The sequence below is a fragment of the Parambassis ranga genome, chromosome 16 (genome assembly GCF_900634625.1).
Source record: "Parambassis ranga chromosome 16, fParRan2.1, whole genome shotgun sequence".
NCBI classification, from domain to species: Eukaryota; Metazoa; Chordata; class Actinopteri; family Ambassidae; genus Parambassis; species Parambassis ranga.
Genome location: NC_041036.1, coordinates 7,204,136 through 7,229,429, shown reverse-complemented (window position 1 = coordinate 7,229,429; position 25,294 = coordinate 7,204,136). Strand labels below are relative to the sequence as shown.

Genomic DNA, 25,294 nt, shown 5'->3' with positions numbered 1-25,294 from the left:
TTTTCATGGTTAAAAAAAGGAAAAATAAAAAGTTGGGAAAGATTGTCTGATAGACAGTTACAGATTCTGCTTGTTCTAGTTGGAGAATTATTTAATGTAACTCCCATTTGATGTTGAAATGGTTCTTTTCCTTTTCTTTCCATCCAACAATGAAGCAGTAAGCATCCAGGTGCTCAGTGTGGTTTGATCATGTAGCAACTTCAGGTTTAGGAAAACATGCTTAAATTAACACACACCCTTTCACAAAATCCAATTTTCAACAAGCTTCTCTGTCATTTTTGTTTTAGCTGCCATGACTACAAATCCCACCAGCCCTAACAGACAAATCATAGCAAGAGCGTGCACTTAAACATCAGTCAATTTAATCATAGGAGTTAAGAGTCTTGCTTTACTATTAGCATGTTTTTTTACCCCATACACCCTGTGACAGACTGGTCACCCTCTCACCTGGCACATGCTGGTGTAGCCACCAGCCCTAATTACAGTGAACAGTTGAAGCAGCTATTTGATTTGGGATGAAAGAGCGCAGTGCACAAATACATGTGGACATGTCTTCATGCTGGTTAAACATCTCAGTGAGAGATGTATGTAACAGTGTGCAGGAGAGATTTCATGATGTTTCAGCATTTCAGAAGGCAACGTATTGATTGACCCATCTTTCTTTTAACTGATTTTTTTCTGAAAATGCTTTAGTGTGGACAAATTATGATACATGATGTAGAGATTATGCATGTAGCCTCCAGATCTGACCCACTGTCAGTCTATCAAGATAATGAAGTTGTACTGAATGTCATTAAAGGCACATGAGCTGAAGCTGAGAGGAGGAGAACTGGCTGATGGGGCGTGTGGATTAGAGGACAGGGAGTGTGTGTCTGTGTGAGGGAGAGTCAAGGAAGCTATATAGGGGCAGATCTCATTTCTGTACGCTTCAGAGACCCAAGGAACTGTAAAGAGCTGAGGGCATTACACACACATACGTCTCAACACTGAGATTACATATGGAAATGAGTTCCTATTAAAAAGTCATTGAGGTGGTAATGGTTAATTTCAGCTGTCAAAAAGTCAAGGCACTGGACACACACATAAAAATGGGCAATCACAAATATTCCCACACAGACACACAGTGCTTCATACACATAGTACTACAGTTGTGTTATTAATCAGACATAATAAGGTTTAACTCCTTTCAATTCAAGGCTGTTGACCTAATTTATTTCTGTGATTTCTGTGTGTGTGTGTGTGTGTGTGTGTGTGTGTGTGTACTCTGGGCAGGCACTAATTTGATAAATAATAATATGCCTGGTCAGTATTTATGCTAATATATTCATGACCCACTAGCAGGCATCATGTTTGTGTTTGTTAATTCACTTAGCCTGTGTGTGTGTGTCCATGGAATCGGCTGCTGCAGCCTAGGCAAACTTTGCACCCTGTGTGTGGTAATTAAGTTGGTAACTATAATCTGCTGGGTGTGTCTGTAGCTGTGGATATTAAATAAAAATGTACTGTGTGTGTAATAATTTAGTACATTAGCTAAATTATGCACATTTTTATGTAAACATGTGGGACATTTTTTTACATTAAAGCTTTAGAATAATGGCCACTGTTTGTTTACCAAGTTAAATAGGCTCCTGATGCACCCATCCTCGCCCACACTTCCTCCCCCTGCCTCTGTAAATGTCTTCCACTCCACAATGAAAAACTTCCACACATAAACTGACACAGTCAGAACCCCAAAACATCCAAATTGTTTTAGAAAGACTTTGGCAAATTCTGTTAAAATGACTTGTTACATAACATTCACATCTTTACCAGGGGTGGACAGACTGACTTACAGCTGCTACAGCTGTCCCATCATTAAAATATAGCACATCTCATCCGGAACAAGACTTTTAGACTACTTTAAGTCCAGAACCGAACCTTTCAGCAGGTTAAAGATCTACAGAATAGAAAAAGAAAAATCCAGTTAAGGAGGTCTCAGAGGGGAGAATGGACAGTAGAAAACCTTTAAACATCTTGAAACAGACTAGCATGAAAGAAATTTCATCATATGTCAGACAATAATGAAAGCAATAAAAGCCTTTGAAGGAAACGGTGTCCTTACTTTTACACAGAAGGAGGATCTACATCACTACATCACTTGATGCTGTATTTTTATTCAATTTTAAATGTTTGCTTGTCAAAATATGTAAAAATCCACCACACTTAAGTAATGCTTGTGAAAAAACAAATCCAAACTGTTCCATTTTTTTATGTAAGATACCAAAGCTCCTTGACATCCTTGATAGTCAAGAACAAGCACAAACATTAATGTGGGGACTTGTGAATTACAGAACTTCTGTACAAAGAGTACAGATTTGTATGCACTGCAAACACACATAAAGACATTATGCAGAGCAAGTCACAGTCTTGTACACCTAAATAAAGGACATACCCTCATCACTCTCATAGACGTCCTTCGTGGCCACTTCAGGCCAGAGTTAATGGGTTACAAAAATCTGTTTTACCAATAACACATACTTTCTCCTTCACTGTCACTTCTTGAAAAGAAAGAACATGAGATCGTGGTGACACTGTATATAGAAAGGTGCAGGGCATGCACTTCTTATTTGTAAGCAAGGACACAACATTGTGTACTGATATAAATTGGCAGTGAATATGATGTGTGTTAGGAGAAAGTCTAAACAATAAGCATTTTTGCTGCTTACGCTCAAGAAAAAAGATCTACACACACATATACAGCTACAAGGCAAGGTGCTTTTCTGCTACGCTGTACCCCAACACACACACACAGAACATCCATTGGGGGTCGAGGGGAATCAGACACAGGGTTTTCTGCAAAGTGACAGATGTGCCGACAGGCTGTCCAGTCAAGCAGAAACCCTCAACAACTTCTTTAGCTGAAGACCTGGAGTGACAGTAACTGTGGCCGGAGAGAAACGTGTCAGGACAGTCAGTCACACACAGACACACAAACAGACAAAAGTATGCAAACACAAAAAATATGTGTGGTCAATATATGTAGGGGGGTGTTTCCATCCTAAACCTAATTGCCACCATAAGAGGTTAAACTAAAAGTGGGTCAACACCTGACGTGGTTTGAATTAAGCAATAATACAATCCTCCACTCGTCTGTCCTGGGGAGGGCAAAGCAAAATTCACAGCACTGGAATTATAGAAACCAAATTCCACTGCAGCACGGGGCGGACAGAGAGGTACATGTCCATACATGTCTCCAACATGTGGGGACATGTCCTCAGCTGTGCAGGCTTGTGCTCTTGTATTCTCCTTTCTTCCCTCTTTTCAGTTCCTCTGTTTTGAACCACAGGCTGATAGATTATTTCCAATGATCAAAACATTTAAAACAGTGCACACAAATAAACATAAAAATGTTTTTTTTTTTCCCCTTCAACTCGTAACCTTATCTTTGTGCTGTTTACTGAACTTCCGTGGACTGTTTGCTTTGCTTGTTATGCTTCCCTGAATTCTCTTCCACTTACTTTTATCTATCATCTTCTGCAGCAATGTGCTTTTCTTTTCAGCCTCTGTACTTTCACTTTGATTTAATTATTTTGAGTTTACACTGTAAACACTAGAACATACTACATAATTCTGTATATCTGTAAAGTATTTAGTGATAATCCTAAACTGATTCTTTAGACAATAATTTCTTGGCCGTAAAGGCAGCAGATCTAATGTGGACCGATCAAAGGTTGTGACAAAAGATGGATTGCCACAATATGCTTTGGGATACTAAGAGAAAATCTAACTCAATAAGTCACTGAGTGATCCATTTCTAAACGTCTTGTGATGCTGCTGTGGCTCGCATCACACTGGCATCACATTGTTCGCCGACCCATGTCACCTCCTATCAGAGGTGAGTTTTCGATTCTGCATATTATTTTCCCCTGTTCATTGCTGTGTTGTGTTTATGTGATGTGGAAATCAACAACTTCTCAGACTGGGTTCACCAGTATGCACTGACAGGGCAGCAACCTTCACCTACAGAAAACTCACAGCAGGTGGACGCTCACTTCACTTAACAATCACTCAGAATGCTTTTATGGGTAAAAAGTTAAAAGAAAACGTTAAAAAAAAGGAGTAAAAAAAGTTTGTTCAACACATGTTTTATTTAACGTTCACGTTAGTGTTGAATATTTAAATTATTGATACAAGCCAGGGTTATTCTTTTTTTACTTTTGAACTAAAAAAACTAAAAGCACTTTTTATATAGAAAAGCATCTGGCCTCCGTCAAAAGAAAAGTAAATCCAGGCAGCAGAGTTGCGTAAGCAGTAACCCTACACCTGCTTTGTTTGGTTGACGGTGCCAGCTTCCCACCCACTTATTTTAATTTACATATTGTGTGCATGAACATGCCATCTGATCGCATGTTGATGAAGATTCTCAGTCATCCAGGTCATTTTCATTCAAAGGAATAAAGCGAGGCAACCGGACTTGTAGAGTTTTCTTGGAGACATAATTACCTAACCGTCTGTGTCAAGTGTGGCTAATGACTGGCTAACGACTAGGAGGCTACAGCCCTGCAACTCCTGTAGTCTCACACTCGTTAGCCACACCTGACCCAGACGGCCAGACAAACACAGGTAAGTATGGAGACATTTAGAGCTATTGTTTGTGGGTGTCACACCCACCCACCCACTGAGGTCCTCCACCACATATAAACCCCACCTCCCACCAAACAGAACTGATGAAGCTGCTTGGAAGAGCAGCAAAACGTCTTCAAGAAGTGCAGATGCCTTGCTTTAACCCTTTGAATGCCATCTGATAATACTGTGCACAAAATATAGACGATGAGTAGGCAACAATTTATACTGGATGCAGATCAGATTGTATTCAAATATCGCAGGTCTTACATTAAAATTTCTAAAATTTCTTGTACGGTTTAAAACAGTTTGAAGCTCAGTGACAGACTGCAGTCAATGGCAAGAGTTGAAGCGACATACATGTTTAAGCTGTTTTTTAACTATGTACAAAACAGAATGCAACTGCTGGCAGGCAGGGAGGGACTTTTGTTCATTCTACCATCTATATTTATCAAGGAAAAGTGATGGATTAGAGCACCAAGCCTCTACTAATGTGTCTGGTTATTGTTGATAATTCATTATTAAACTGTAAGTTGTGAAATGAATATAACTTCTAATAAATTTTGACAAACACAAGCCCATAAACTGTTTCTGAGGAAGACAGATGGCTTTGGTCAACAATTAATCTTAAATAAAGCTACATACACATTACATGTTTTTGTTCATTAGTGAATGTGGTAGAAAATCATCTTTGTCCTACAGTGGGACTTAACAGAGGTTGTTTATCAAGGGGCAATGGCATCTACAGCCTGCAGCATTAAAGAGAGTTTGAGTTAAAAGAGTTAGAGGGAACATTTACTAGAGGACATGTACAATAGTTTCCAGCAATTGCAAAACAGTTCTCTGACGAAGTGTCTATGAGTGTGTGTGTGTGTGTGTTTGTTGGCGTATGTTTGTGTAAGTTTGTGCGTGTGCATCAGCTGCCTCCCCCAAAGCCCTTTCATGTCACCCAACACCAGGGACTCGTGGCTGTGGCCATGGGTGGTCCACTATGTGAGAACTGCTTCCTGCAGGGGGTGTGAAGAGACCCCCTGATGGTATCAAAATATATATAACAGAGGGACAAACACACAGCAGTGCAGGCACACACACACACAGAGCTGCAAATTATACTCAGAGGTTGTGGGTGTTTTTTCTTATGTATCCATGCAGTCATATTTGCAAAAGTAAAAGCAGCTTCTTAACTAATGTCTATCGTTCTTTTTGGATGACAAAATCATTGATGAATACAATTCAAGCAACACTGATCTTGGATATTGTGCCCATCAGCCATTTCCATTCCAGCTGAAGCAAGAACGAAATCTTCATCTTTCTTATAGTACTACTTCCTTGGAGTTGTTTTACTATCCCTGCAGGCTGGTCTAAGTAATTAGATACTGCTCACACATAAATGAATGTATAAATATTTGTTTTTGTATTTGTGCCTCAAGAACACAGAAAAATAACGCAAAGCCTGCTAAAATTATGGCTAATAAATGAATTACTATCATGAGACAATATCATACTTTGGATCATTTAAAATGGAGTTTTTAAAAAATGAGGGCTACAGAGCTAATGTTTTGCTGCTGGCTTTCCCTACTCATTCAGCTAAATGGGAAATAAATGAGCCGCTGATTATACAGTATGTGCCTTGTGTGGAATGAACTGGGTTTTAGCATTCTCATAAGCAACTGTATTATTTATCAATCTGAATGCAGATAAGCTGATAGCAGTCCAACATCAGACTAAACTGAGTGAGACAAAGGGCTGACCTACAGACACTAAAACTATCATGTGAGAAAGTAACGTGTTCAGATATACAAAATATTGGTGAAGCTAGAAAATGAAAGGTTTTGAAAATGAAGGTTCAAAATGTAACAAAGTCTATACTGACTAAAAATGAGGATCAAAAAAGAAGCTAATGACAGATAAAGCATCATGAACTGATAGAGGTGCATAACATTTCATACTTTCAATTTTTGTTTGTCTATCCTCCTCTCTCCTCTCTCTATGTAAGATTAACCAATGTTAAGGTTTGGTCATATAAAAAACACATCTTTTCGTCCTTGTTCTCTTTCCGTCACTTTCTCGCTTGTGGTGCTCTTATAAACTACCTTCTTTCTTTTACATATAATGAGTCGTGTTGATCAAAACATTGATGTGAGGTTCAATTTAATTACAGGTAGACTAACTAATTAATTGTGATGTGTGTGTTGAGCAGATGTGAAGTGTGTGTGGTAAAAGAGAGTAGCTACCTTGAGAATAAAGAATATGGGTTCACCTTTATGTTAGACAATTATGCATTAATATGTTCAATTATGTAATGTGTTCAAGCCAAATGCTTACACACAATCACACTAAATCATATTATGTCTTTTTTTTCCCTTTAAAAACACAAAATGTGTGAATAGGATACATCATAGCTTGAAAAAATGAGAAAAATAGTGATCGTGGTGTCGTTTTAAATCACCTTGAAATGTAAAGTTAGCCAAGATTAGCTTCCAAACCAATAAAACAAAATGCTGTGTGAATACTGTGTATAATGTCATCTAAACTCCCAGGAATGATGTGGTTGATGATATATTTACCAGCTTGATGTCTTTATCAGCTAAATCATCAGCACCAGATTCATGCAGCTAGCTGACTCTTTAGCTTACTCGCTAATTCCTGGTTGCTTTCTTGCTAATTCTCACTCCTCTGACCTGATTGACAGTCATTGACAGTCGCTGCTCTTTTCAGTGTCATTTCCACAATCAGCCAACAGTAGTTTTAAATCAAGTGTGTACAATAACTGGTCAATGATAAACCACTAGTTAGTGATTCTTATAAACAGACGCAACCTCTTAGCTGCCACTAAGACAATAGTTAGAGCTAAAGGCGAAGACTAGATTTTGGCTGTGAGATCCTAAAGAATGCCAAAGTTTACGATCGTAATGTATAACACTGCTTTTACAGCCTGTTCTCCTTCCATTGAGAGGCAAAGAAACGCAATAAATGCTAAATTAACAACCAATAGATCCAATTCCAGATAGGAGTTAGTTAATACGACAGGCTGTCATTATAGTTGATGATGTAGTCACAAACGCATCTTTCCTGGAAAATGTCCACATTAAACCCACCGGACATACAGGGGGATTATGTATGTTCACAGTCACTAGAAAGTCAATATGCTGCACTTCTGTAAGCGACTTAATATCCTTATACATATAGATGCTTTCTGTCATACACCTTTTACTGATCTTAAACATCCCACTCGGAAATCCACCTGACAGCTATTTACCACTCGGCAGAAACTTTAATCCCTCTAGGTATCTGAAGGGCTTTTTTGTTTTGCAGCAATGCCACAAAGCTGAAAGCGTTCCAACAGGGAACTGTGCCGATTAAACGGCCCCAATTAATCTCACCTTCTCCTGTTTCCAGTCTAGACTTCAAAGCACACAGACTAGAGGACTTAAACCACTTGTAGCTTTTTCTTTTGTTTCTTTGGCTCTGGTGTTGTGTATGCGCTGTGGCTTATAAAAACAAACGTTTCAGTTCCCATAGGCCTTCATGTGTTCACAGCTGATAGAAACTAGGTGTACATAGGGTCTGATTCCAGGACTTAGCATCTTCCTCATGACTTCAATGATGTTAGTATCCTCATCATAAACTGTCAGTCAGAACAACGATTGATTGAGAACAAATGAAAAATAGGGGAAAATGGACTAATTGACTAATTTTGTCAAACTAAAATGACTAAATGATTCAACTATATCATCAGTAAAATGATGCAATGAAATGAAAAAAGTATTATCTGACTATGTTAATACGCAATGAGAGAAATTGTATTTTTTAGGATCCCCAAAACATTCTTTTAGGTAGAGCATCCTTACAAATATTTACAAGGCTACAATAACAAATAAGAGGGGGCCATTTTTTTAGCCTTTGTGACTTGTGCCCAACTAACACAGAGGAAGTTTGCATGTAAACAGAGCAGTGCTGTGCTAAACAGCTTGGAAAAGACAACACACACACAGATACACATTTTGGGAGAAAGAACGTGAGCCAAATGTGAGGACTTACAGCAGTTCAACATTTTAGCAGGCACGAGCCGACTCAGAGTGTGTGACATACTCTGTGTGTATAGTGTGTGTGAAGACAATAACAAGGCCAGAGAGCTGAGGACATGGCCCGTGTCCTAATCTAAGTGCCCTACTGCCACCTATTGACTGGATGGGGAAGCGTTCTCCCCTCCCCCACACGGTGATGTGGAGCAGTAGTACACATAAGACTTTAAGGTGAGAGAATAGACGGAGGGGGAAACAGATGGAGCATAAGAAGGCACAAGCAGGTGTAAGCATGTCAGGTAGAGGAAGGAAAGTGAGAAACGGAATGTGAGATATTTAAGAGGTAGAGAAAGAGACTAAAATTAAACTTTATGCAAACTAAGGCAGCTTTAAATGTCACAGCTTTATATGTTGCTTTAAGGACCATTTAACTTATCTTTAACAGTTTGAATTTCCTAAATTGTGTTTTTTTTGTCAGCGCTACTACACTGAGAACATTTTTATTTTATGGTTATCGGTGTTATTGGTACTAGTGTATGTTTCACATTCGAAAACAGTGTGGAACTTAAAGAGTGATAATTATTAGCACACCATATACACATATCAAACTACATGAACAGTATGAAGACATGACATCTCTCACAAAATAGTGCTTAAATTTAGCAATAGTAACAAAAATTACATTACAATAATTAATGTCTGTGGTGTAATATGATATAATATAGTGTATAAATGTTTTTTCAATATTTTTGATATAGTAAAGTGAAAAGGGAAGAAAAGAGTGGACCCAAGTTCACAGAGGACAGAGCAGATGGCGTCTGCTGGACTTACACAATCACACACACACACCAGAGCACGCACACACACACACACACACACAACACACTGGTGACATAATAGCAGCATGCCAGGTGTGCGGTTGGTGGCCTGCAGTCTGGCATTGACTCTGAGTCCTGCGTGTGTGTGTGTGTGCGCTCTCTTTGTGTGAAAGGGGCCCCCTATTCACTGCTCTCTGCTGCCAGCTTGGCACTAAATCACAGGACAAGACGGTACACGCGCACTCACACAAACACACATGCGTGCGCACACACCACCCTCTGTTGTCTTTTTGTCCAGCCTAGGGAGAGAATTAAAAGAGGTCAAACAAGAATACAGAGGCAGGGACACGACTGAAGGACAGCAGCAGTTTAGCTGAACTTGAAGAGCAAAAGATGAAAAGATATATAATGTGATATGAGACGAGGAAAGTAGAAAATAACTGTCCTCTCTCTTCTCCCTCTTTTTTTAGTGTCAGGCTTTCTATTTGTCAGAGACACACTCCATACACACACAAACAGCACCCTGTCCATGCATAATGAGTAGGGGTAGAGGTGAGACTGCAGCTGGGGTGTCCAGACCCTCCTTGAGGAGACTGCCTGGTGAAACATATGTACATACACAGTGTGTGTGTGTGTGTGTGTGTGTGTGTGTGTGTGTGTGTGTGTGTGTGTGTGTGTGTGATAGAACATAAGACAATACAGTGACCCTATTGATTCTTCTTCAGTGTGTTATCTCGATAATCCAATAAATCATCCTTTCATATCTATCTATTAGGATTTTATATCCTGTAAACCACAGGTGGAACTAAAGATATTAAAAATGGTTTACTGGCATGTTGGTGTCTCTTGAAGCAGCACAGCTTTTAACATACAGGGCCCTCAAACTGGAACATATCACTTTAATGCAGTCGTAGTTACATTATTGAATCACACTGTATCTTTTTCAAATGTGTACAATAAATGTGCTTATTGTACATTGTATGGTATATGTTTCCAGGGTTTTCAAATAGGTGCTTCATGTTGAGCCAATGACACCACTGGACATAGGACTATTAATGTAGGAGCTGTGACATAAAAATATATTGTGTACCACCTCGGGTTGGACACGGACAGTTAAGTAATGAACATCACACTTAACGCTTCAGTTCACCTGAGCTAGTGAAGAAAAGTTAACCCTCTAAAGACCTCAGCTGAGTGAAAGCACCTTAAACTGAGCAGCACCACGAGAGAGGTGGTGTACCAAATACACAAACATAGCTTAGTTAATGTCTGTTGTGTAGTTGCGATGATCTATCTGCAGTTCAAACAGTACAACACTGTCACTGCAGTTGTCAGAGTTCCATCTCATATCAAAGGACAGACTAAGTATGTCTGTACTCTAGTGTACTTGAGGGTTGTGTCTTTATTTCTTCTAGAAATTAATCAGTTTATGAAACTTTATTTAAACTTATTACTGCAGATGTATCCTAAGCACATTCTAACCAGGATGATGATATCTGCTTTCGCTCATTTTTAATGATACAAACAAAACACTGATTCACAGTTTCCTGCAAGATTTTCTCTCACAACTGTGAATCTAACAGGGTCTCACACTCTGTTTAATACCTAAGATAAAAGTGCACACCATTGTCATGGAAGTGCTACGAAGCTTTCCTGATTTTGTTTAGTTGTTTCACATAATCACACTCTAAGCACAAACGTGGCTTCTGTACAGTCTGTTTATTTTGATGTGTAACCCAATGTACTAACTATATACTTGGGTTATAACTAAAGGAAATAATGTTTTATGTTTCACCAAAAGTCCTTTACATCTGTTGCACTGTCAAGTATTGTGCTTAACACATAAAATCGCTCTGCAATACCTAAAATGGCTTGCACTTAAACTACATTTGAATTAAGTCAAGCCTTGTTATCATTTCATGATGTTTTAATAGCGCTGACTTTTGTTTGAACTCTAGTGTCACTGAAGTCTGTTTCCAGTTTATTGGCTGTACAACAGCCAGACTGTGAAGAAACTGTTGCTGGAGTCTGAACTATTTTTCAGTAAAAGCACACATGGAGAAACCTCTGTCTGTGTGAAAAATATCAGCAAATTATCGGCCTGGAAGCGATTCAGAAAATCCATTTTTAGCTCCTCCATGCGAGCTTTACCACTGGATAATGAATTTGGCTCCCTGCACACACAGAAAATGTGTGCTGGTGCTTGCATGCTCAGCAGTTTTCCACATAAGCTTTGCAACAGGCAGCACGTTGGTGACTTAACTATGATCGATGTTTTCCTATCAATATTTCAGTCTCTATGCTCATCTGCCTCTAGATTGAGTTCCTTTGAATCTTTTCACCTCAGTCTGGTTGACTCATAAATGAGTTACAAGTCTACTATTTATATACCACGTAGATCTGTACAGATGTGTTTTCATATTTGCTGGGGAAATATGTAATAACGCCAACTGTTCATCCACATTTTTTCTGCAAATCTGTCTCTGCCACTGTGATGACTCTTTGTCCCTACAGGGTTCATTTACCTCCTCTTTCATGTAATTTAAGGTGTCATTCAAACACTGCCCACTATACCACATTCCAAGCACCCAACCTGGATGAACCAGTCACCCATGGAGGATAATTCCTGGCAAACTTTGGCAGCATCATCTGTCCAATGTGTCACATGTAGCTGCAGCGGGCCGAGGTAAACTGAAGCTGACACCTGTCACAGATGTTGAAGCTAGCCAACAAGCTAGGCCACATATCTGTGGTTGTCTGTCATACGCCATCCACTTGGAGCTAAGAAACTACACAGTGTCATTTCTGCAGATATCTGTGTTCAACGCTAATGCTAGCAGTCATGCGAAAAGGAGAGAAAAAGCAGAGGAATTTAGTGTATTTGCCTCCAGTGTGTGAATTCATCGTAAAAAAGTAAATGCGATGCCAAAGGTAACAGCATTACTCTGAAAGTTTGGTTTTGATTATACTTTTGGTTTCATGCACTATAAAAATGGTGCATGTGTTGACACCCTGGCATTACATTGCACTTTCATGTGTTGCTTGGAATCAAACATTTTTCCATAAGGGAGAGAAGCACCAGCTGTCAGTGTTAGAAAAAAAAAGCACTGTTAGTGTTAAGAGGTTTCAGTTGTGTGTTTTCATTATGCCAACACAAGCCCCAAAATTCAAGCTGTGTCGTGATTACTGAGGCGCATGTCACACGCTAATGTAGTGTGTCATGTGGGAATGATAGCAGTGTGTCTGTATGTATGAAGCGTCACATCCTGTTTTAGACAGGGCCGTTTCAAAAACACCCTAGCGACAGTTTGAAATGACAAGGCGTCAGCCTCAGTGGGGGCTTTGACGACCACAACAAAAATAGAGTTATCTCCCTACACGTAGCGCCCTGAGTCTGTGTGCTGGATTCTTGTGCCTCGCAACGCATCTCAGGGGCACCGACCATGTTTACATGACAACTTGCTGCAGGTTTCAGATCTTTGAGCTATTCTAAAGATGCCTCCCTTTCATGTAAGAGGAAAAACATAAATAATTCTACGTAAGCTGGGCTGTGCAGGAACAGACATGATAATAGTTTATGTGCCACAGATGGGGTTCACAGCTGATCAGTTAAAAAAAACTGACTGTTATGAAACATAAAGGTCACACACAAATCTCGAGTAACAGAGTAAAATATGCCTACATATTTTCATTTTCTTTCATTTTTAAATTGTTTAAAATAAGGTAACAAAATGGTATCATGTATAAGAAGTCTGGCTTTCTGTGTCAAAGAACCTTATTTTAAATAATAAAGCCTGTCGTATTTTAGAAGCAGGATTTTGTTTTTAAGCTCATTCTGGCTTATTTTCTAGGAGTCTAGGTATATTTTTGAGAAACAGTACAGAACGGGAGATGAGAGAAGGTGTGAGTAAGACATAAAGATGATGTGGCTATAGGGATGTGAGGGGGTTGTTTACCTTTCCATCTGCTGGATTCACCCTCATAGAGAATCTCCTGAGAAATATTAGTTCATTTCTGATTCTTTACTCACACACACACTAAAGACACACACTTTAGCACAGACCAACCCACACTCCATCACAGTTTCACAGCATGTGTATGAAGCCCTCCACCCACAGTCTCACACACACACACTAACACACACACACTCCACAACCTTGTCATTTCCTATGACATCCTCAGCCTCCATTACCTGCATGCATTAACAAACTTCTCTGATGTTAAAAATTATACATTCATACATTTGAATAATTCAGATTATTTTAAAAGCTGTGCACTCACACTTTCTCTTCTTTTTTTCCAGATGGAATGAGAGCTATTTACCTCAAATCGCATTTGAATAAATCCCATAAATCCTTTCAAAGTTCCCTGAGATAAACCAATCAAATATCCCCAATGCTGGCTGACTGGCCAATCAAAATTAGCATTCATACATGGTGGAGCTTATTTTTATTCAAAATACATGAAATACCAAATCAAATTGCTGGGTCTATTTGTAAGGCTCAATTTGTATGAGATAAAGAAAAAGATGGCTAACAGAGAGAGAGAGAGAGAGAGAGAGAGAGAGAGAGAGAGAGAGGCCACTGCTGCTCTGCCATAATGTGATTCTAAATCTACCAAAAATATCAGATGGAGTAAACAGCATGCCTTTCGGTCATAAATGTGGTAGATGATTCCATTTGTTGAACAAAAGAGAAATATATTATATGTGACAGATGGGTGTCAAGTTATTCCTGTGATAAAAACTGCTTATCACAGCTCCAGTGAGTGTGGGTATATTTGTCAAGTGTGTGTTTTGGGAATATGTATGTGAAACAACTATGGTCAACAAGAACCAGGAAGCAAGGTCGGAAAAAAAACACAAACTAGTCTAGTCAAGTCTAGAAACTAAACTTTAAATAACCTTTTGATTCTGACAATAATCGCATTATACAACGGTGGATATAAAGTGGAACATCAATGCTCCTCTCTCATTGTTACTATCTTTTCCCAACTGTCCATAGATCATAACAGACGGGCTTCCTCTTTTCTGTTTAGAAAACAACTGTCTCTGACACTCATGCTTCCTGCTTTATAACTACAGAGCACCCCCAAAACACACTCACACACACAAAAGTTGCTTCCATCACTTTTGAGGACATCACTCTGACTACCGATCAATTCCCAGAGAGTTACACATACCCTGCTGATTTTTTATTTATAAGGTCCAATGCTGCTTCAGAAACACACACAGAAAGACAGGAGGCATCATAGCTGCTTTTCTGGAAACCCATGAATGATATCAAAGATGGTTTGTCCATCTTTATATATAATCCATTGCTGTATTCTATAATGGTCTAACAACAAGAGGTGGGATCAATTAATTTATTTTTTAATGAATGTTGACTGTACTGGTATTGTAACTTCTGTCAAACAAATGTAAAGGGCATGTGTACAGTATTTTCACTTTGCATACACCCAGATCGCACATGTGTAAAAACACACACCAAGGTTCAAGCAGCTGGTGCGTTTGCCCTTGACTGCCCACCCCTGTGGCAGTGGCATGGATGCAGCTGTTTTAGAGGGCTCTGGATGGGATTTAGAAAGCCATGTCCTTGTGAAGGGTATCGTTTTTTGTTTTTTTTTTTTTGTTTTTTTTACTACCCCAATATAAACTCAGACAGCACCCAGACTATCATTCTTTTTAATATTTCAGACTTCTTATTTATGTCAGACCATTGTAGTGGTTCATCCATACACATCTGTATTGATCCTATAGAATCAAACTAAATATGTGCAAACATTAAAAACAGTATACCTATGCTAAGCTGATCTCTGTGCCTTGCAAGCATCAAAATAGGCGAGCAAGTTGTAAAATCAGAGGCAAAAAGATACCAACTTTTTCTAATACTGACACTAATCACCCCAGTATCAGTGGTGTGTCTGTGAGTCTGCATAAGTGAATCATCAGTGTCCATCGCCACAAAGCATTGCATTCACAAATGTTGTCATCAGCTGACTGTCAAGTGCTTTTAGACACACTGGATTACACAACAGCCAAACAACTGTTGCCTCTGCACAGCAAGCAAGGTGTTGCCGACTTTCTAATCAAATTCGATACATGCCGAAATAATGGTATGCTGCTTGAACTTTGTTATAAAAGATGCCTGAGACAAACAACACACAAATTATTAATAGCACTATGATAAATTAGATATTTGGAATGAGCCAAAGGAGGCAATGCACTAACTTGTCTACCTTTAGGCTGTTCTACTCATTAGTCATTCTAGTATTTACATTAGAATTTAAGGTTGTTATGGAAAATAAGCTGTTATTTGATAAACCGCAAATATTCTAAACGTTCATGCCTTACACTTTTAGGTTGACCTATATTTACAAGCAATTAAATGTGAGGATAATACAGAGGAGTTTCCATTGCCTGCCTCTACTCAGGAATTACACATATATTTATACCTTTATACATATAAAGAACTCAAAGAATGGACGATAGCTTCTCAATAAGAGGAGCTGGCCACTTGTATTATCAGTGTGTAGACTTGCCCTTGACTGACCCGCCTGAGGCTCTAATAGAGGAACGGCCTGCTGTGCAGTTGGGGATTCTGGGAGTATGCTCTTAAGGAACAGATGCCAGGGCACAACAGCTGTTCCTCTGGCATCGAACTGGAGCCAACTGGCTGGACCCTCTCCCCAAGAACAAAAACATCAACATGTGTTACTAAAACCTCCCCCTCTTAATAAGACACACAAGCACACGCAACGCACAGTGAATCTGAATGTAGCTGACCACAACGAAACACCAAAACAACCTACTTTTAATTCTACAACCTTACAACATATAACATTAAATATAATATTTTTTAACAACAAAGTCTGCACCTGAGAGAGACAATGTACTCACCCTGGAAAGATTGCCTTGCTCTTTCCACTAGTTCCTCTACAGGATAGCTGGCCAGGTCTCCTCGAGCATGCTTAGTCTTGCAGTATGTACACGCATTCAGACACCTGGAGAGACAGAGGCAGACAAGAGAAAGAGATGCTCATTACAATACAATGCTTTTGCCAAAACAGTTTATTGAAATAAGTAGCTCGCTGCATGACTTAATAGTCAAACGATAAATTAAAACTGAAGATGAATTTATCATCTCAGAGGAGAGGTCAACTTGAGCGAAATGCACTGGACCACAATGAAGATCGGGACTAACAGAGTGACTATACAAATAAATGAAAGACACATTCAAATAAAAACTATTGAAGCATCCTTTGTCAATAGAGCAGAAGCACCAAAACAAAAAGGCGAGTCAAAACTGTCCTTTCTTTCCCAAACTACTTATAAAGACTTCAGCTAATTCCAAAATGACCGTGGACAGCTGTCTCTCAGACTGAGGCAAGCAGTGGAAAGATTCAACTCAATGCATTGTTTTGTTTTACAAAAAGCAGACACACTTGATTCAAATTGACCGTGAAAGGAATGGAGTAATACAATGAAGCAGAGAAAAATAAAAAAACAAAATACACAGAAAAAGGGGAAGAATACTGCCTCAGATCCAGAGGCATATAAATAAACTGTAGAGGAGTCTTTGTTTACTATGAAGGGGACTTTTCTTGAAGGCTTGTCCGTAAATCACTACTGGAAAGTAGAAGAAAAGCCAGTATTGAAAGCATCTACTCTTTTGGGATTTCATTTCTGTGCTCAAATTTGTCATACTGGGTTAGGAAAACACGCACTGTTGTAACCATCATAACTCTTTGTCACTTCACATTTAGCTTTTGTTTGTAGCACGAACACGTGGATGAATCAGTTTAACACAGTGGCCATAAGCAGTATATTGCATGTCAAACACTGAAGACCTAAACTAATCCACCAATGACTAATAATAGACCACAGTGCAGCTACTCATAATGAAAACAACAAGACTGTCTATTAACACAGCGCAGCTAATGGAAACTTCTGTCGAAGATCAAACCTCAATTTTCTCTTTAAGACAAGTGTCACAAAATTGGTTTGCTGTGGGATTTAAACACTGCAGTTCAGTGACAAAAAAAAAACATCTTACCAAAGATGAAAAACTATTAAATGCTGTGAGGTAAGGCAGCCAGTGTGAAACTAACAAATCAGACTGATGCAGATAACAAGCATGAACCCTGCATCTGTCCGTCCCAGGCTAAGACAGAAATAACAGGGATTCCCCAGAAACTTGGCACAAACAACGCACAACTTCTACTAAGCCAAAGACATTGTCATATTTATATAATGTGCTTGTAAGTTGGTTCAAGGAGCCCACATATTATTCTAGAAAAACAAAAACTTCCCAACAATTAGTCATAGTATGATGTCTGTCTGTCGTACTGATCTTCCACTGCCACATGCTGAACCAGACCTTAGCACCAGCAAGATTGTTCTTCAAAAGTGTGCAAGACAAAATTTATGTCAGCTTTAAAAACGAAGGGGAGCAAAGGTAAAATAAATAGGGGGTCCTAAGTTCTTCTTTTTACCCCAATCTTGTGTAAAATGAAGTGATTACAGTATAGGTAACCTACAGTACATATATCTAACTCACTTTTTCCACTGTGTTCATTAACACCTTACCCATCATACACCCTCAACATATTATTATCATTTTTTAAATAGAAACAAAATGGCAGGTGCCTTTGTAGTGTCACAAATAATCAATACTGGTAAAGAAAATAGAGTAAGGCTATCCATCTACCCATCTCTTACTCAGGGAATTGCTTATCCTGGCTGAGGGCACTAAAGATGGCAGGGTCACAGGACCTAGCTGTGGAGAAAACACAGACAGATGGGACCCTGTGCGCATGTACACACACACACACACAGCACCGGGGGGTCCATCCATCTTAATGTGATCAGGCCCAGCTGAGTGGATCAAACCAACATTAATCTCAAGAGACAGTCAGTCCCCTGCTTGGGTGTCTCTCTGTGTATTTGCATCAATTATGTGTGTGTACGTTCGTGTGCCTGTGTGAGCGTACAGCTGCTGAACATTTGTCCAGTATCACAACAACAAATTAGCAGTTTCGACTTCTCCATTAGCCTAAACACACTGCGACAACTAGTCAGCACCCTCAGACTAACGGTGATGGAAGGAAAGGAGTGGTGTCAATCTCTGAGACACACACATGCACACATTTACTTTGTACTCCAGTTAGAGAAGTGATGAGTTTAATTACTGTTTGTCTTTGCAAAGTAAGAAAAAATAACCTAACATTACAGCATGAAAAGAAACTTCTAGAAGCAAAACTAAATATTTCTCTTCCTTATCAGCCTTCATCCTTTCCCACTTTGTATCTGTCGTCTCTCCCTTTGGTTTCATCCCAGTTAATTAAACCACAGAGGTAGCTGTTGTACCTGACAACAGTGTAGTTCATCAATGTGCTACAATGAGAAAGGCTACCTCCCCAGTGTGTGTGTGAGTTTAAGACAGAGGGACTATTGTGCGATTGCAGCCTTGAAAAAGGTAACAAAGAAAGGAAAGCCCTGAGGCTCTTCTATACATTTGTAAACCTCCCTGGGCACATACACACAAACACATGTATCGCTCCCTTTTGTAGGGCTCCCTCATGCAGCATCTTAAAGACACAGACTCTGCAAGAGTTGAGTAGGAAATCGTTTTCTCAATGATAAGCATTTAAGGACTACACATTAATTAGAAAACTGCTCAATGCATAAACAAATTGGGCCACTGGGGCATTTACGTGAGACTGTACGTGCGTTCATGGGGGTTTGCATTGTGCCTGCTTCAAAATGTAATTATGGAAACAAAGCATTTAACTACGAGGGCAAAGTCTTAATGCTTTGCAAATTGTAAAGCAAGATTATTCATCACGCTTATTGCAGCGACAGAGATGGGTATTTGCCATTATAACACTGAACAATGCCTCAAGCCTGTAAGTTTGCTGTTAGTGTCATCTCAAAGTCAAAGTGGAGGTGGCAAAATAATACGGAGTCAAAGAACAAAGAATGCTGACACAATGGAGTAAAGACCTTTTAAGAGCTATGAATAAAGAATGATGGGTAATTCAGAAAAACCCATTTAAAGTTACACGAGAACTCTGCCATTGATCTTGTATGATTTACATAAAGACGCTGTTCCTTAAGACTTCATACAAAATATTAGGAGCTACAATGTTAAACCACTTCTGAAATTCAACTGAAACTTTAGTGTGTATAGTTTGTTTTGGCACTTAACCATCTTTATAAATCAAAACAGACCTATTGGTTACATTTATTGTTAAGTAGTATGCTGTATTTTCAGTAATGACCTTCTGATTGATCATGAGTCAGACTTTAAAGCCTTGGGCCAGAGTAAGAAATAAGGTTTCATCACCTTATTCTAGCATATTAGAGTTGTTTTTGCACACATGTGCATCTTCCTTTATCTAGCAGTGTGTGTATCAGTGCGTGTCCTACTCCAGCTGGGGCCCATTTCACTCAGTGTTCAATCCAGCCTTTGTGTCTGACCTCTTCAATTCTGTTACTGAGTCCCAACACTATACACTGATAAACAGCCCTTTAGTGTGTGCTTGTAAAAAAAAAAAAAAAAACAGTCACATGCCGGCCTACAGCAGAAGCTGTGTTGTTGTTTTGACTGGATAAAGGCAGCACGTACATTTGTATGAGAGCATGTACGTTTGTCTGTGAAACCACAACAGCATGTCTACACAGGAACGCAGAGTGGTTTCTCAACTTCTTGTTTTGTCTGTAGTCTGCTGTAGCCTGACCTCGAGACAGTGTTTATACTAGATCAATCAGCCGATTGTTACTGGACAAGAATGGTAAGATGTTTGTTTATTATTAAGCCTCCAGGCTTACAGATAAAGTCAGTCGAACTGGTGGAAGAGATGACCAGAAACTGAACTTGCAGGCAGGCTGATACACTGGTTGACCATTTAATCATCTCACCTGCCGCATGCCTGCCTGACTGACTATTACGGCGTGACTACCTGACAGAATCACTTTTCATTGTCAACCTGTCTGAATGTCAAGCTAACTCAAGCTGGAGCACTCAAAGTACTACCTGAGTCACAAGTCAGAGTGACAAACTCACAGTGACTTCACACAAAAAGTCTTAGCCCTCAACTGGCAATTATTGATCAGTTTTTTTTTCTAAATGCAGATTCCCAGTGTGAACTTGTGAAGAAGTGACCAGGTTTAGTGGACACCCCTAAAATAGTGGAACTGTGATGTGAATGGCTTTACTGACACAGATCCCATCTACTGTTTGCCGATGCCTGACTCCTACTGGCAGAGAACCATGACAACTGTTATTAAACAGTGGCTTAAAGTCATAATAAATCTGATAGAACTGCAGACCGAGGTCATATATGGAGTCCAAATCAGTCAGAAGTAAAGTCTTTAAATGACCCTTAAGTTGTCCTTTTCCACTGCAGAAACTCACAGACCATTTAGGGCAGCTGTGACATTAAAGCTATTTTCTTACAATGTAGCACATGCTCTTGTACGTCTTCTACGTCATTGGCAGGGCCAGAAGATGTATTATAAGGATGATCCTGCAGAAAACCACTTTTGTGCAAGGTCTGATGCTGATTGGTTAAACTTGTTTTAAAGTTCTAGCCAAGGCTGCCTTGAAACGTTTGTCACTTTGTAAATTAAAGACTAAAGGCCCAAACAGGTCGATGTGAACATTAGCACAATTTGAAGCCTGTCTGTAGCTCCTACTTTTAAATTTTGAGAAGGGGTGCAATTCCGCCTTGCTCTGTGTGCCTAATCTATAGGTTGATGTTTCTATTGTAGACTATTTGTAAAGGAAACATCTAGGAAACTAGCTTGTGCAAATAGCCTGTAAGACAATCAGTTGTGATATTGTGTGTGTGTGTGTGTGTGTGTGTAAGCTGTGTTTGTCTATGACACAGTGGGGCTAATTCAGTTACTGAGGGGTTCTGTAGCGTAATACCTTGTAATGACACACAATCTCATTTTGTCCAAGGAGACACATCAATCTTTTGGATTTACTGTGGGGAGCACAGTCTCTCCTGGTGAGTGAGTGTGAAGAACAGTGGATGGAGTGAGTGTGTGTGTGTGAGTTGCAGGCATATATTTGTGTGTTTGTGTGTTAAGCAGTGGGAAAGAGGGAAATGGAATAAAATGTTCAGACCACTGGAGCTGAAAACTACCCATACATTGGTTTGATAAACAGCAGGAAAGGCCACCATGGTACATAGCTAGAAGAGGTGTGGGCATGTGTGTGTGTGTGTGTGTGTGTGTGTGTGTGTGTGTGTGTGTGTGTGTGTGTGTGTGTGTGTGTGTGTGTGTGTGTGTGAGAGAGAGAGAGAGAGAGGGAGCGTGTCTGCATATGATCATGTGTGTGTCGGGAATGAAATAGAAAAAGAAAATGGGAATTCCTTTGCGGACGTGTGTGTGTGTTTGTGTGTATTGTGCGTATTGTGCGTAGGTTAAAGTGCAAAATCAAAGGAAATTGTGTGTGTATATCGGGCATCCATGCATTCCCACAATTCTACACACATATGTACGTGATCAGAAACCCTTATGTAAACACCCTTCACTCCACTGTAATTCTACTTTTCTGAAGCACATCAGCACATTTCTCTCCCTCTTTTGTTGCTGTTTGACATGATGCATTTTCACTCCTGCTCCTCTGAGAGAAAAACAACACAGAGAAGAAAAAACGAAGCCATTGACCAACGATAAACAAAATGAGAATGCAGTCAAGTAGAGAAGTCCAACACGGCTCGTGTATTGCTTGTAAGATGAAGAAGAGATACAGGCAAATTATTGAAGTGAGTATCGCACAATACCCCAGTGATGGCTATTACAGTCTGCCTGGGAGTCTACAGCTAGGGCAGATATACCTGAATTGATTGCGAGGAGAAGTGTGTTTCTATAAGCGAACACACGTTATTTACTCCCATACTGTTGAAATTGAAATTACAAATAAGTACATGGGTGTAATTCAATTTTCTTTTAGCTTGGCTACTGACTCTCTTTGTACCACACTACCATTTCTCTTTGAAGCAGAGACTTTTATCTTCAAAAACGGCTTCTCTATTCCTCTAGTACTCTGCTTATTCTTTAGTGATAATCTTTATTATAAAGTTTGAGCTATGCTGTCTTTATTCCTCCTGCGTGTCATAACCTGTTGCATAAAAAAACAACACAATGTGCAGACTTTAATTGATCTAAAACCGGAGTGGGCTTATTAAAGAATCCAACTGTGCAGAAAGCGCTCTGAGTGAGTCATGTCTATGAGGTGCAGATGGCTGCCTCTTGTGTTCTGCAATGGACAACAGTGTCTCTTTGCACTTTGTTTAAAGCTGCCTTAAAAACACTTTTGTCTAGGGGTCTTCGCATTAATTCTCAGGTCAAAAAAAGTAATGAACGTTAATCAATAATCGGAAATAGTAAAAGTAAATGTGACACATTTTTTTGCTTTTTAAGCCACATTATATCCATCACTATTCAAACAGTGCCCCTCATTCAATCGGCAACAATGCAAATAGAAACTCAAAAGTATACAGACGCTGGAAAAAAGGAGCATAGTAAAGTTAGTGTGAACTCTACATCCTTGCTGCTACAATTTTCTTTTAGCTTCACAAAAACCATGTACTAGCCAGTTGTAGCACTTGAGAAGAAGCTATAAAAACTCCCACGCACTGATGCAGTCAACATGTGTTGTAGCTCAGTAGGTAAAAGGAGCTGCTTCACAAAGAAGGAAGCACATTTCTGGTGCTGCATGTAGGTGTTGATTATTCTTGGACTTTTGTTACAAAATGTTTGAAATAAAAAGAAAATATTGGACACCTTTTTCAAGGAAAACATCATTGTACCACTAGTTCTGCCTCTTTATCTTTGACCTTCGCTTCTAATTGTGTTGAACATGGGTATATGCACTGAACTGAACCATAAATGCATCTCAAGTTAACCTAATGTGAAAAAAGTGGACTGTATTATACCACATTTGTTACACAACAAGCTTCAGAGCACATCTATTCAGCAGTGAACATCTATGCATGCGTCAATGTATATACAGACACACAAATGATTATACATGTTGAATAACTAAATTAATTAAAATAAAATCACATAGGGGTTACAAACGGAGGACCTATATTTGGTTATTTGGTTATATTTGTTTTTGAGTTTAATTGTATTAATTTAGGTTTCACATCTGTGCAAATGAAAAACAACTTTAATAAAGATTTAAGTGGAAAAAAATAAAATAAATAAAATCACATAAATTCAGGCTTTTGTCCTTGACTGCAGTAGGTTGAGGACGACAACCCTTTGTTGCCTCCATCTAAATGCTTCTCCTGCACTGCCAACTCTCTGCTGGTAAAGGCAAAAATACCCCAATGATATATAATGATGGGCTGTTTTATGCATTATAGATGAAATTTGTGCAGCAGAATAAATAAAGAACACAACACAAAAACTTTGCCAGAATACACTTTTACAGAATCGGGAAACACTTTTTGACCTTGCTATGTATGTTACTCTGGGACTACATTATGTCAACACTTGAGCGAAAATAGATTTTAACCTATTTTTTCCAAGGTAAGAACACTACGTTTGAAATGCCAGACATTTGGGCTGAGGATGCAGCTTCTCCCCGACCCTGCCTGCTCTAAGGGTAATTGTTTTTTTCTGTGCAATGCAGACACTACTGACCCCAAATCTAGTACTCTCTCAGCTGGCTAAAAGCCTTGACCGTTACATCTTGGTCACAGAGGCTAACACAAATCTACACAAAGGTCACCCGCATGGTTGATAAGACTGGAAGGAGAAGTTGTGGCACATGCAAATCACAGGAAGCAACCAGCTAACACAGTGGGGGCCCCTTAGCTAACACAAATACATTCACAATGCACGCTAGCCTTCTACTCAGGCTTTTCACTCTGTCTCTGTCAGCCCTTGTTTACGAAGTGTCTGCGTGTGTATATTCCTACAGTGACATTGATAAGAAGGGAGGAAAGGTCTGTGAGGAATAAGCCACTAGCTATTTACAATTGTAGCTGACCACATAAATGAGTATAGAAATAGCATAGCTGAAATTAATGCTATGAAGCTTGAGTTAAGCATCCAAAATACTAATGTTTAAAAGGTATTAAATATCCATTCAATCCCCTAACACTGGAATCCTGCAATATTCAACAAGGTTTAATGGCTAGATTAAATTGGCTTTCTGTTAAGCAAATAAATGTGTTACTATTTGTGTCAGGAGGTGAAAAAAGAAAACAGGAGTGACTGAATAGAAGGAGGTGAACAAAGGAAAGAAGGATAAAATGCTGTATTGGCTCCAAGGTTATTCATTATACTCCGTGGATAGGTAAGGCCGGTAGCTCAGAGAAATTTCCACTCTCCTGGCACAAAAACCAAGACTATTGAAATTTATCATGTATTAAATCCACCGATGTTTGCTTTCATTCAGGACATGTCACCATCTCCGTTTGTCAACCTACTGTAAGTTCAACCCTGCAAGAATTTTAAGGACAATGAGGTGTAGGAGGGAAATGAATGAACAAAACCTAAACGAAGCATTTGAAGACACTCATTCATCCGTGTTATGGTAAACTTGGGCAACTGGACTTACAGCAGTTTTGCAGCAGAAGTGAGTGTGGTAAAAAAAAAGGCTTCAGAAAACTGTGCTTTCTGCCCATTTGCCTCAATTTTAAACTATTGGATATAATCAGAGGTGCTTCAGAAATAAACACTACACTATTAGTTACATCCTGCACCAGCTGACCTCTTGATTTATTTCGATCCATAGTTAACAACCTATGAGTTTGTAAACTACTAACGTAAAAATACAATGTTGATACTAATTTTGCAAACAGACCAAGATGACTCCTGCC

General features: G+C 39.3%; 1 protein-coding gene across 2 annotated transcripts in view; it reads right to left on the bottom strand.

The window, feature by feature from the left end:
• Positions 1-25,294, bottom strand: part of cdkal1 (CDK5 regulatory subunit associated protein 1-like 1) — a 168,219-nt gene that overhangs the window by 81,148 nt on the left and 61,777 nt on the right. For both annotated transcript variants that reach the window (XM_028425708.1, XM_028425707.1), the window contains exon 8: positions 16,344-16,447. In XM_028425708.1, coding sequence (XP_028281509.1) covers positions 16,344-16,447 — 104 coding nt within the window. The remainder of the gene's footprint in view (positions 1-16,343; positions 16,448-25,294) is intronic.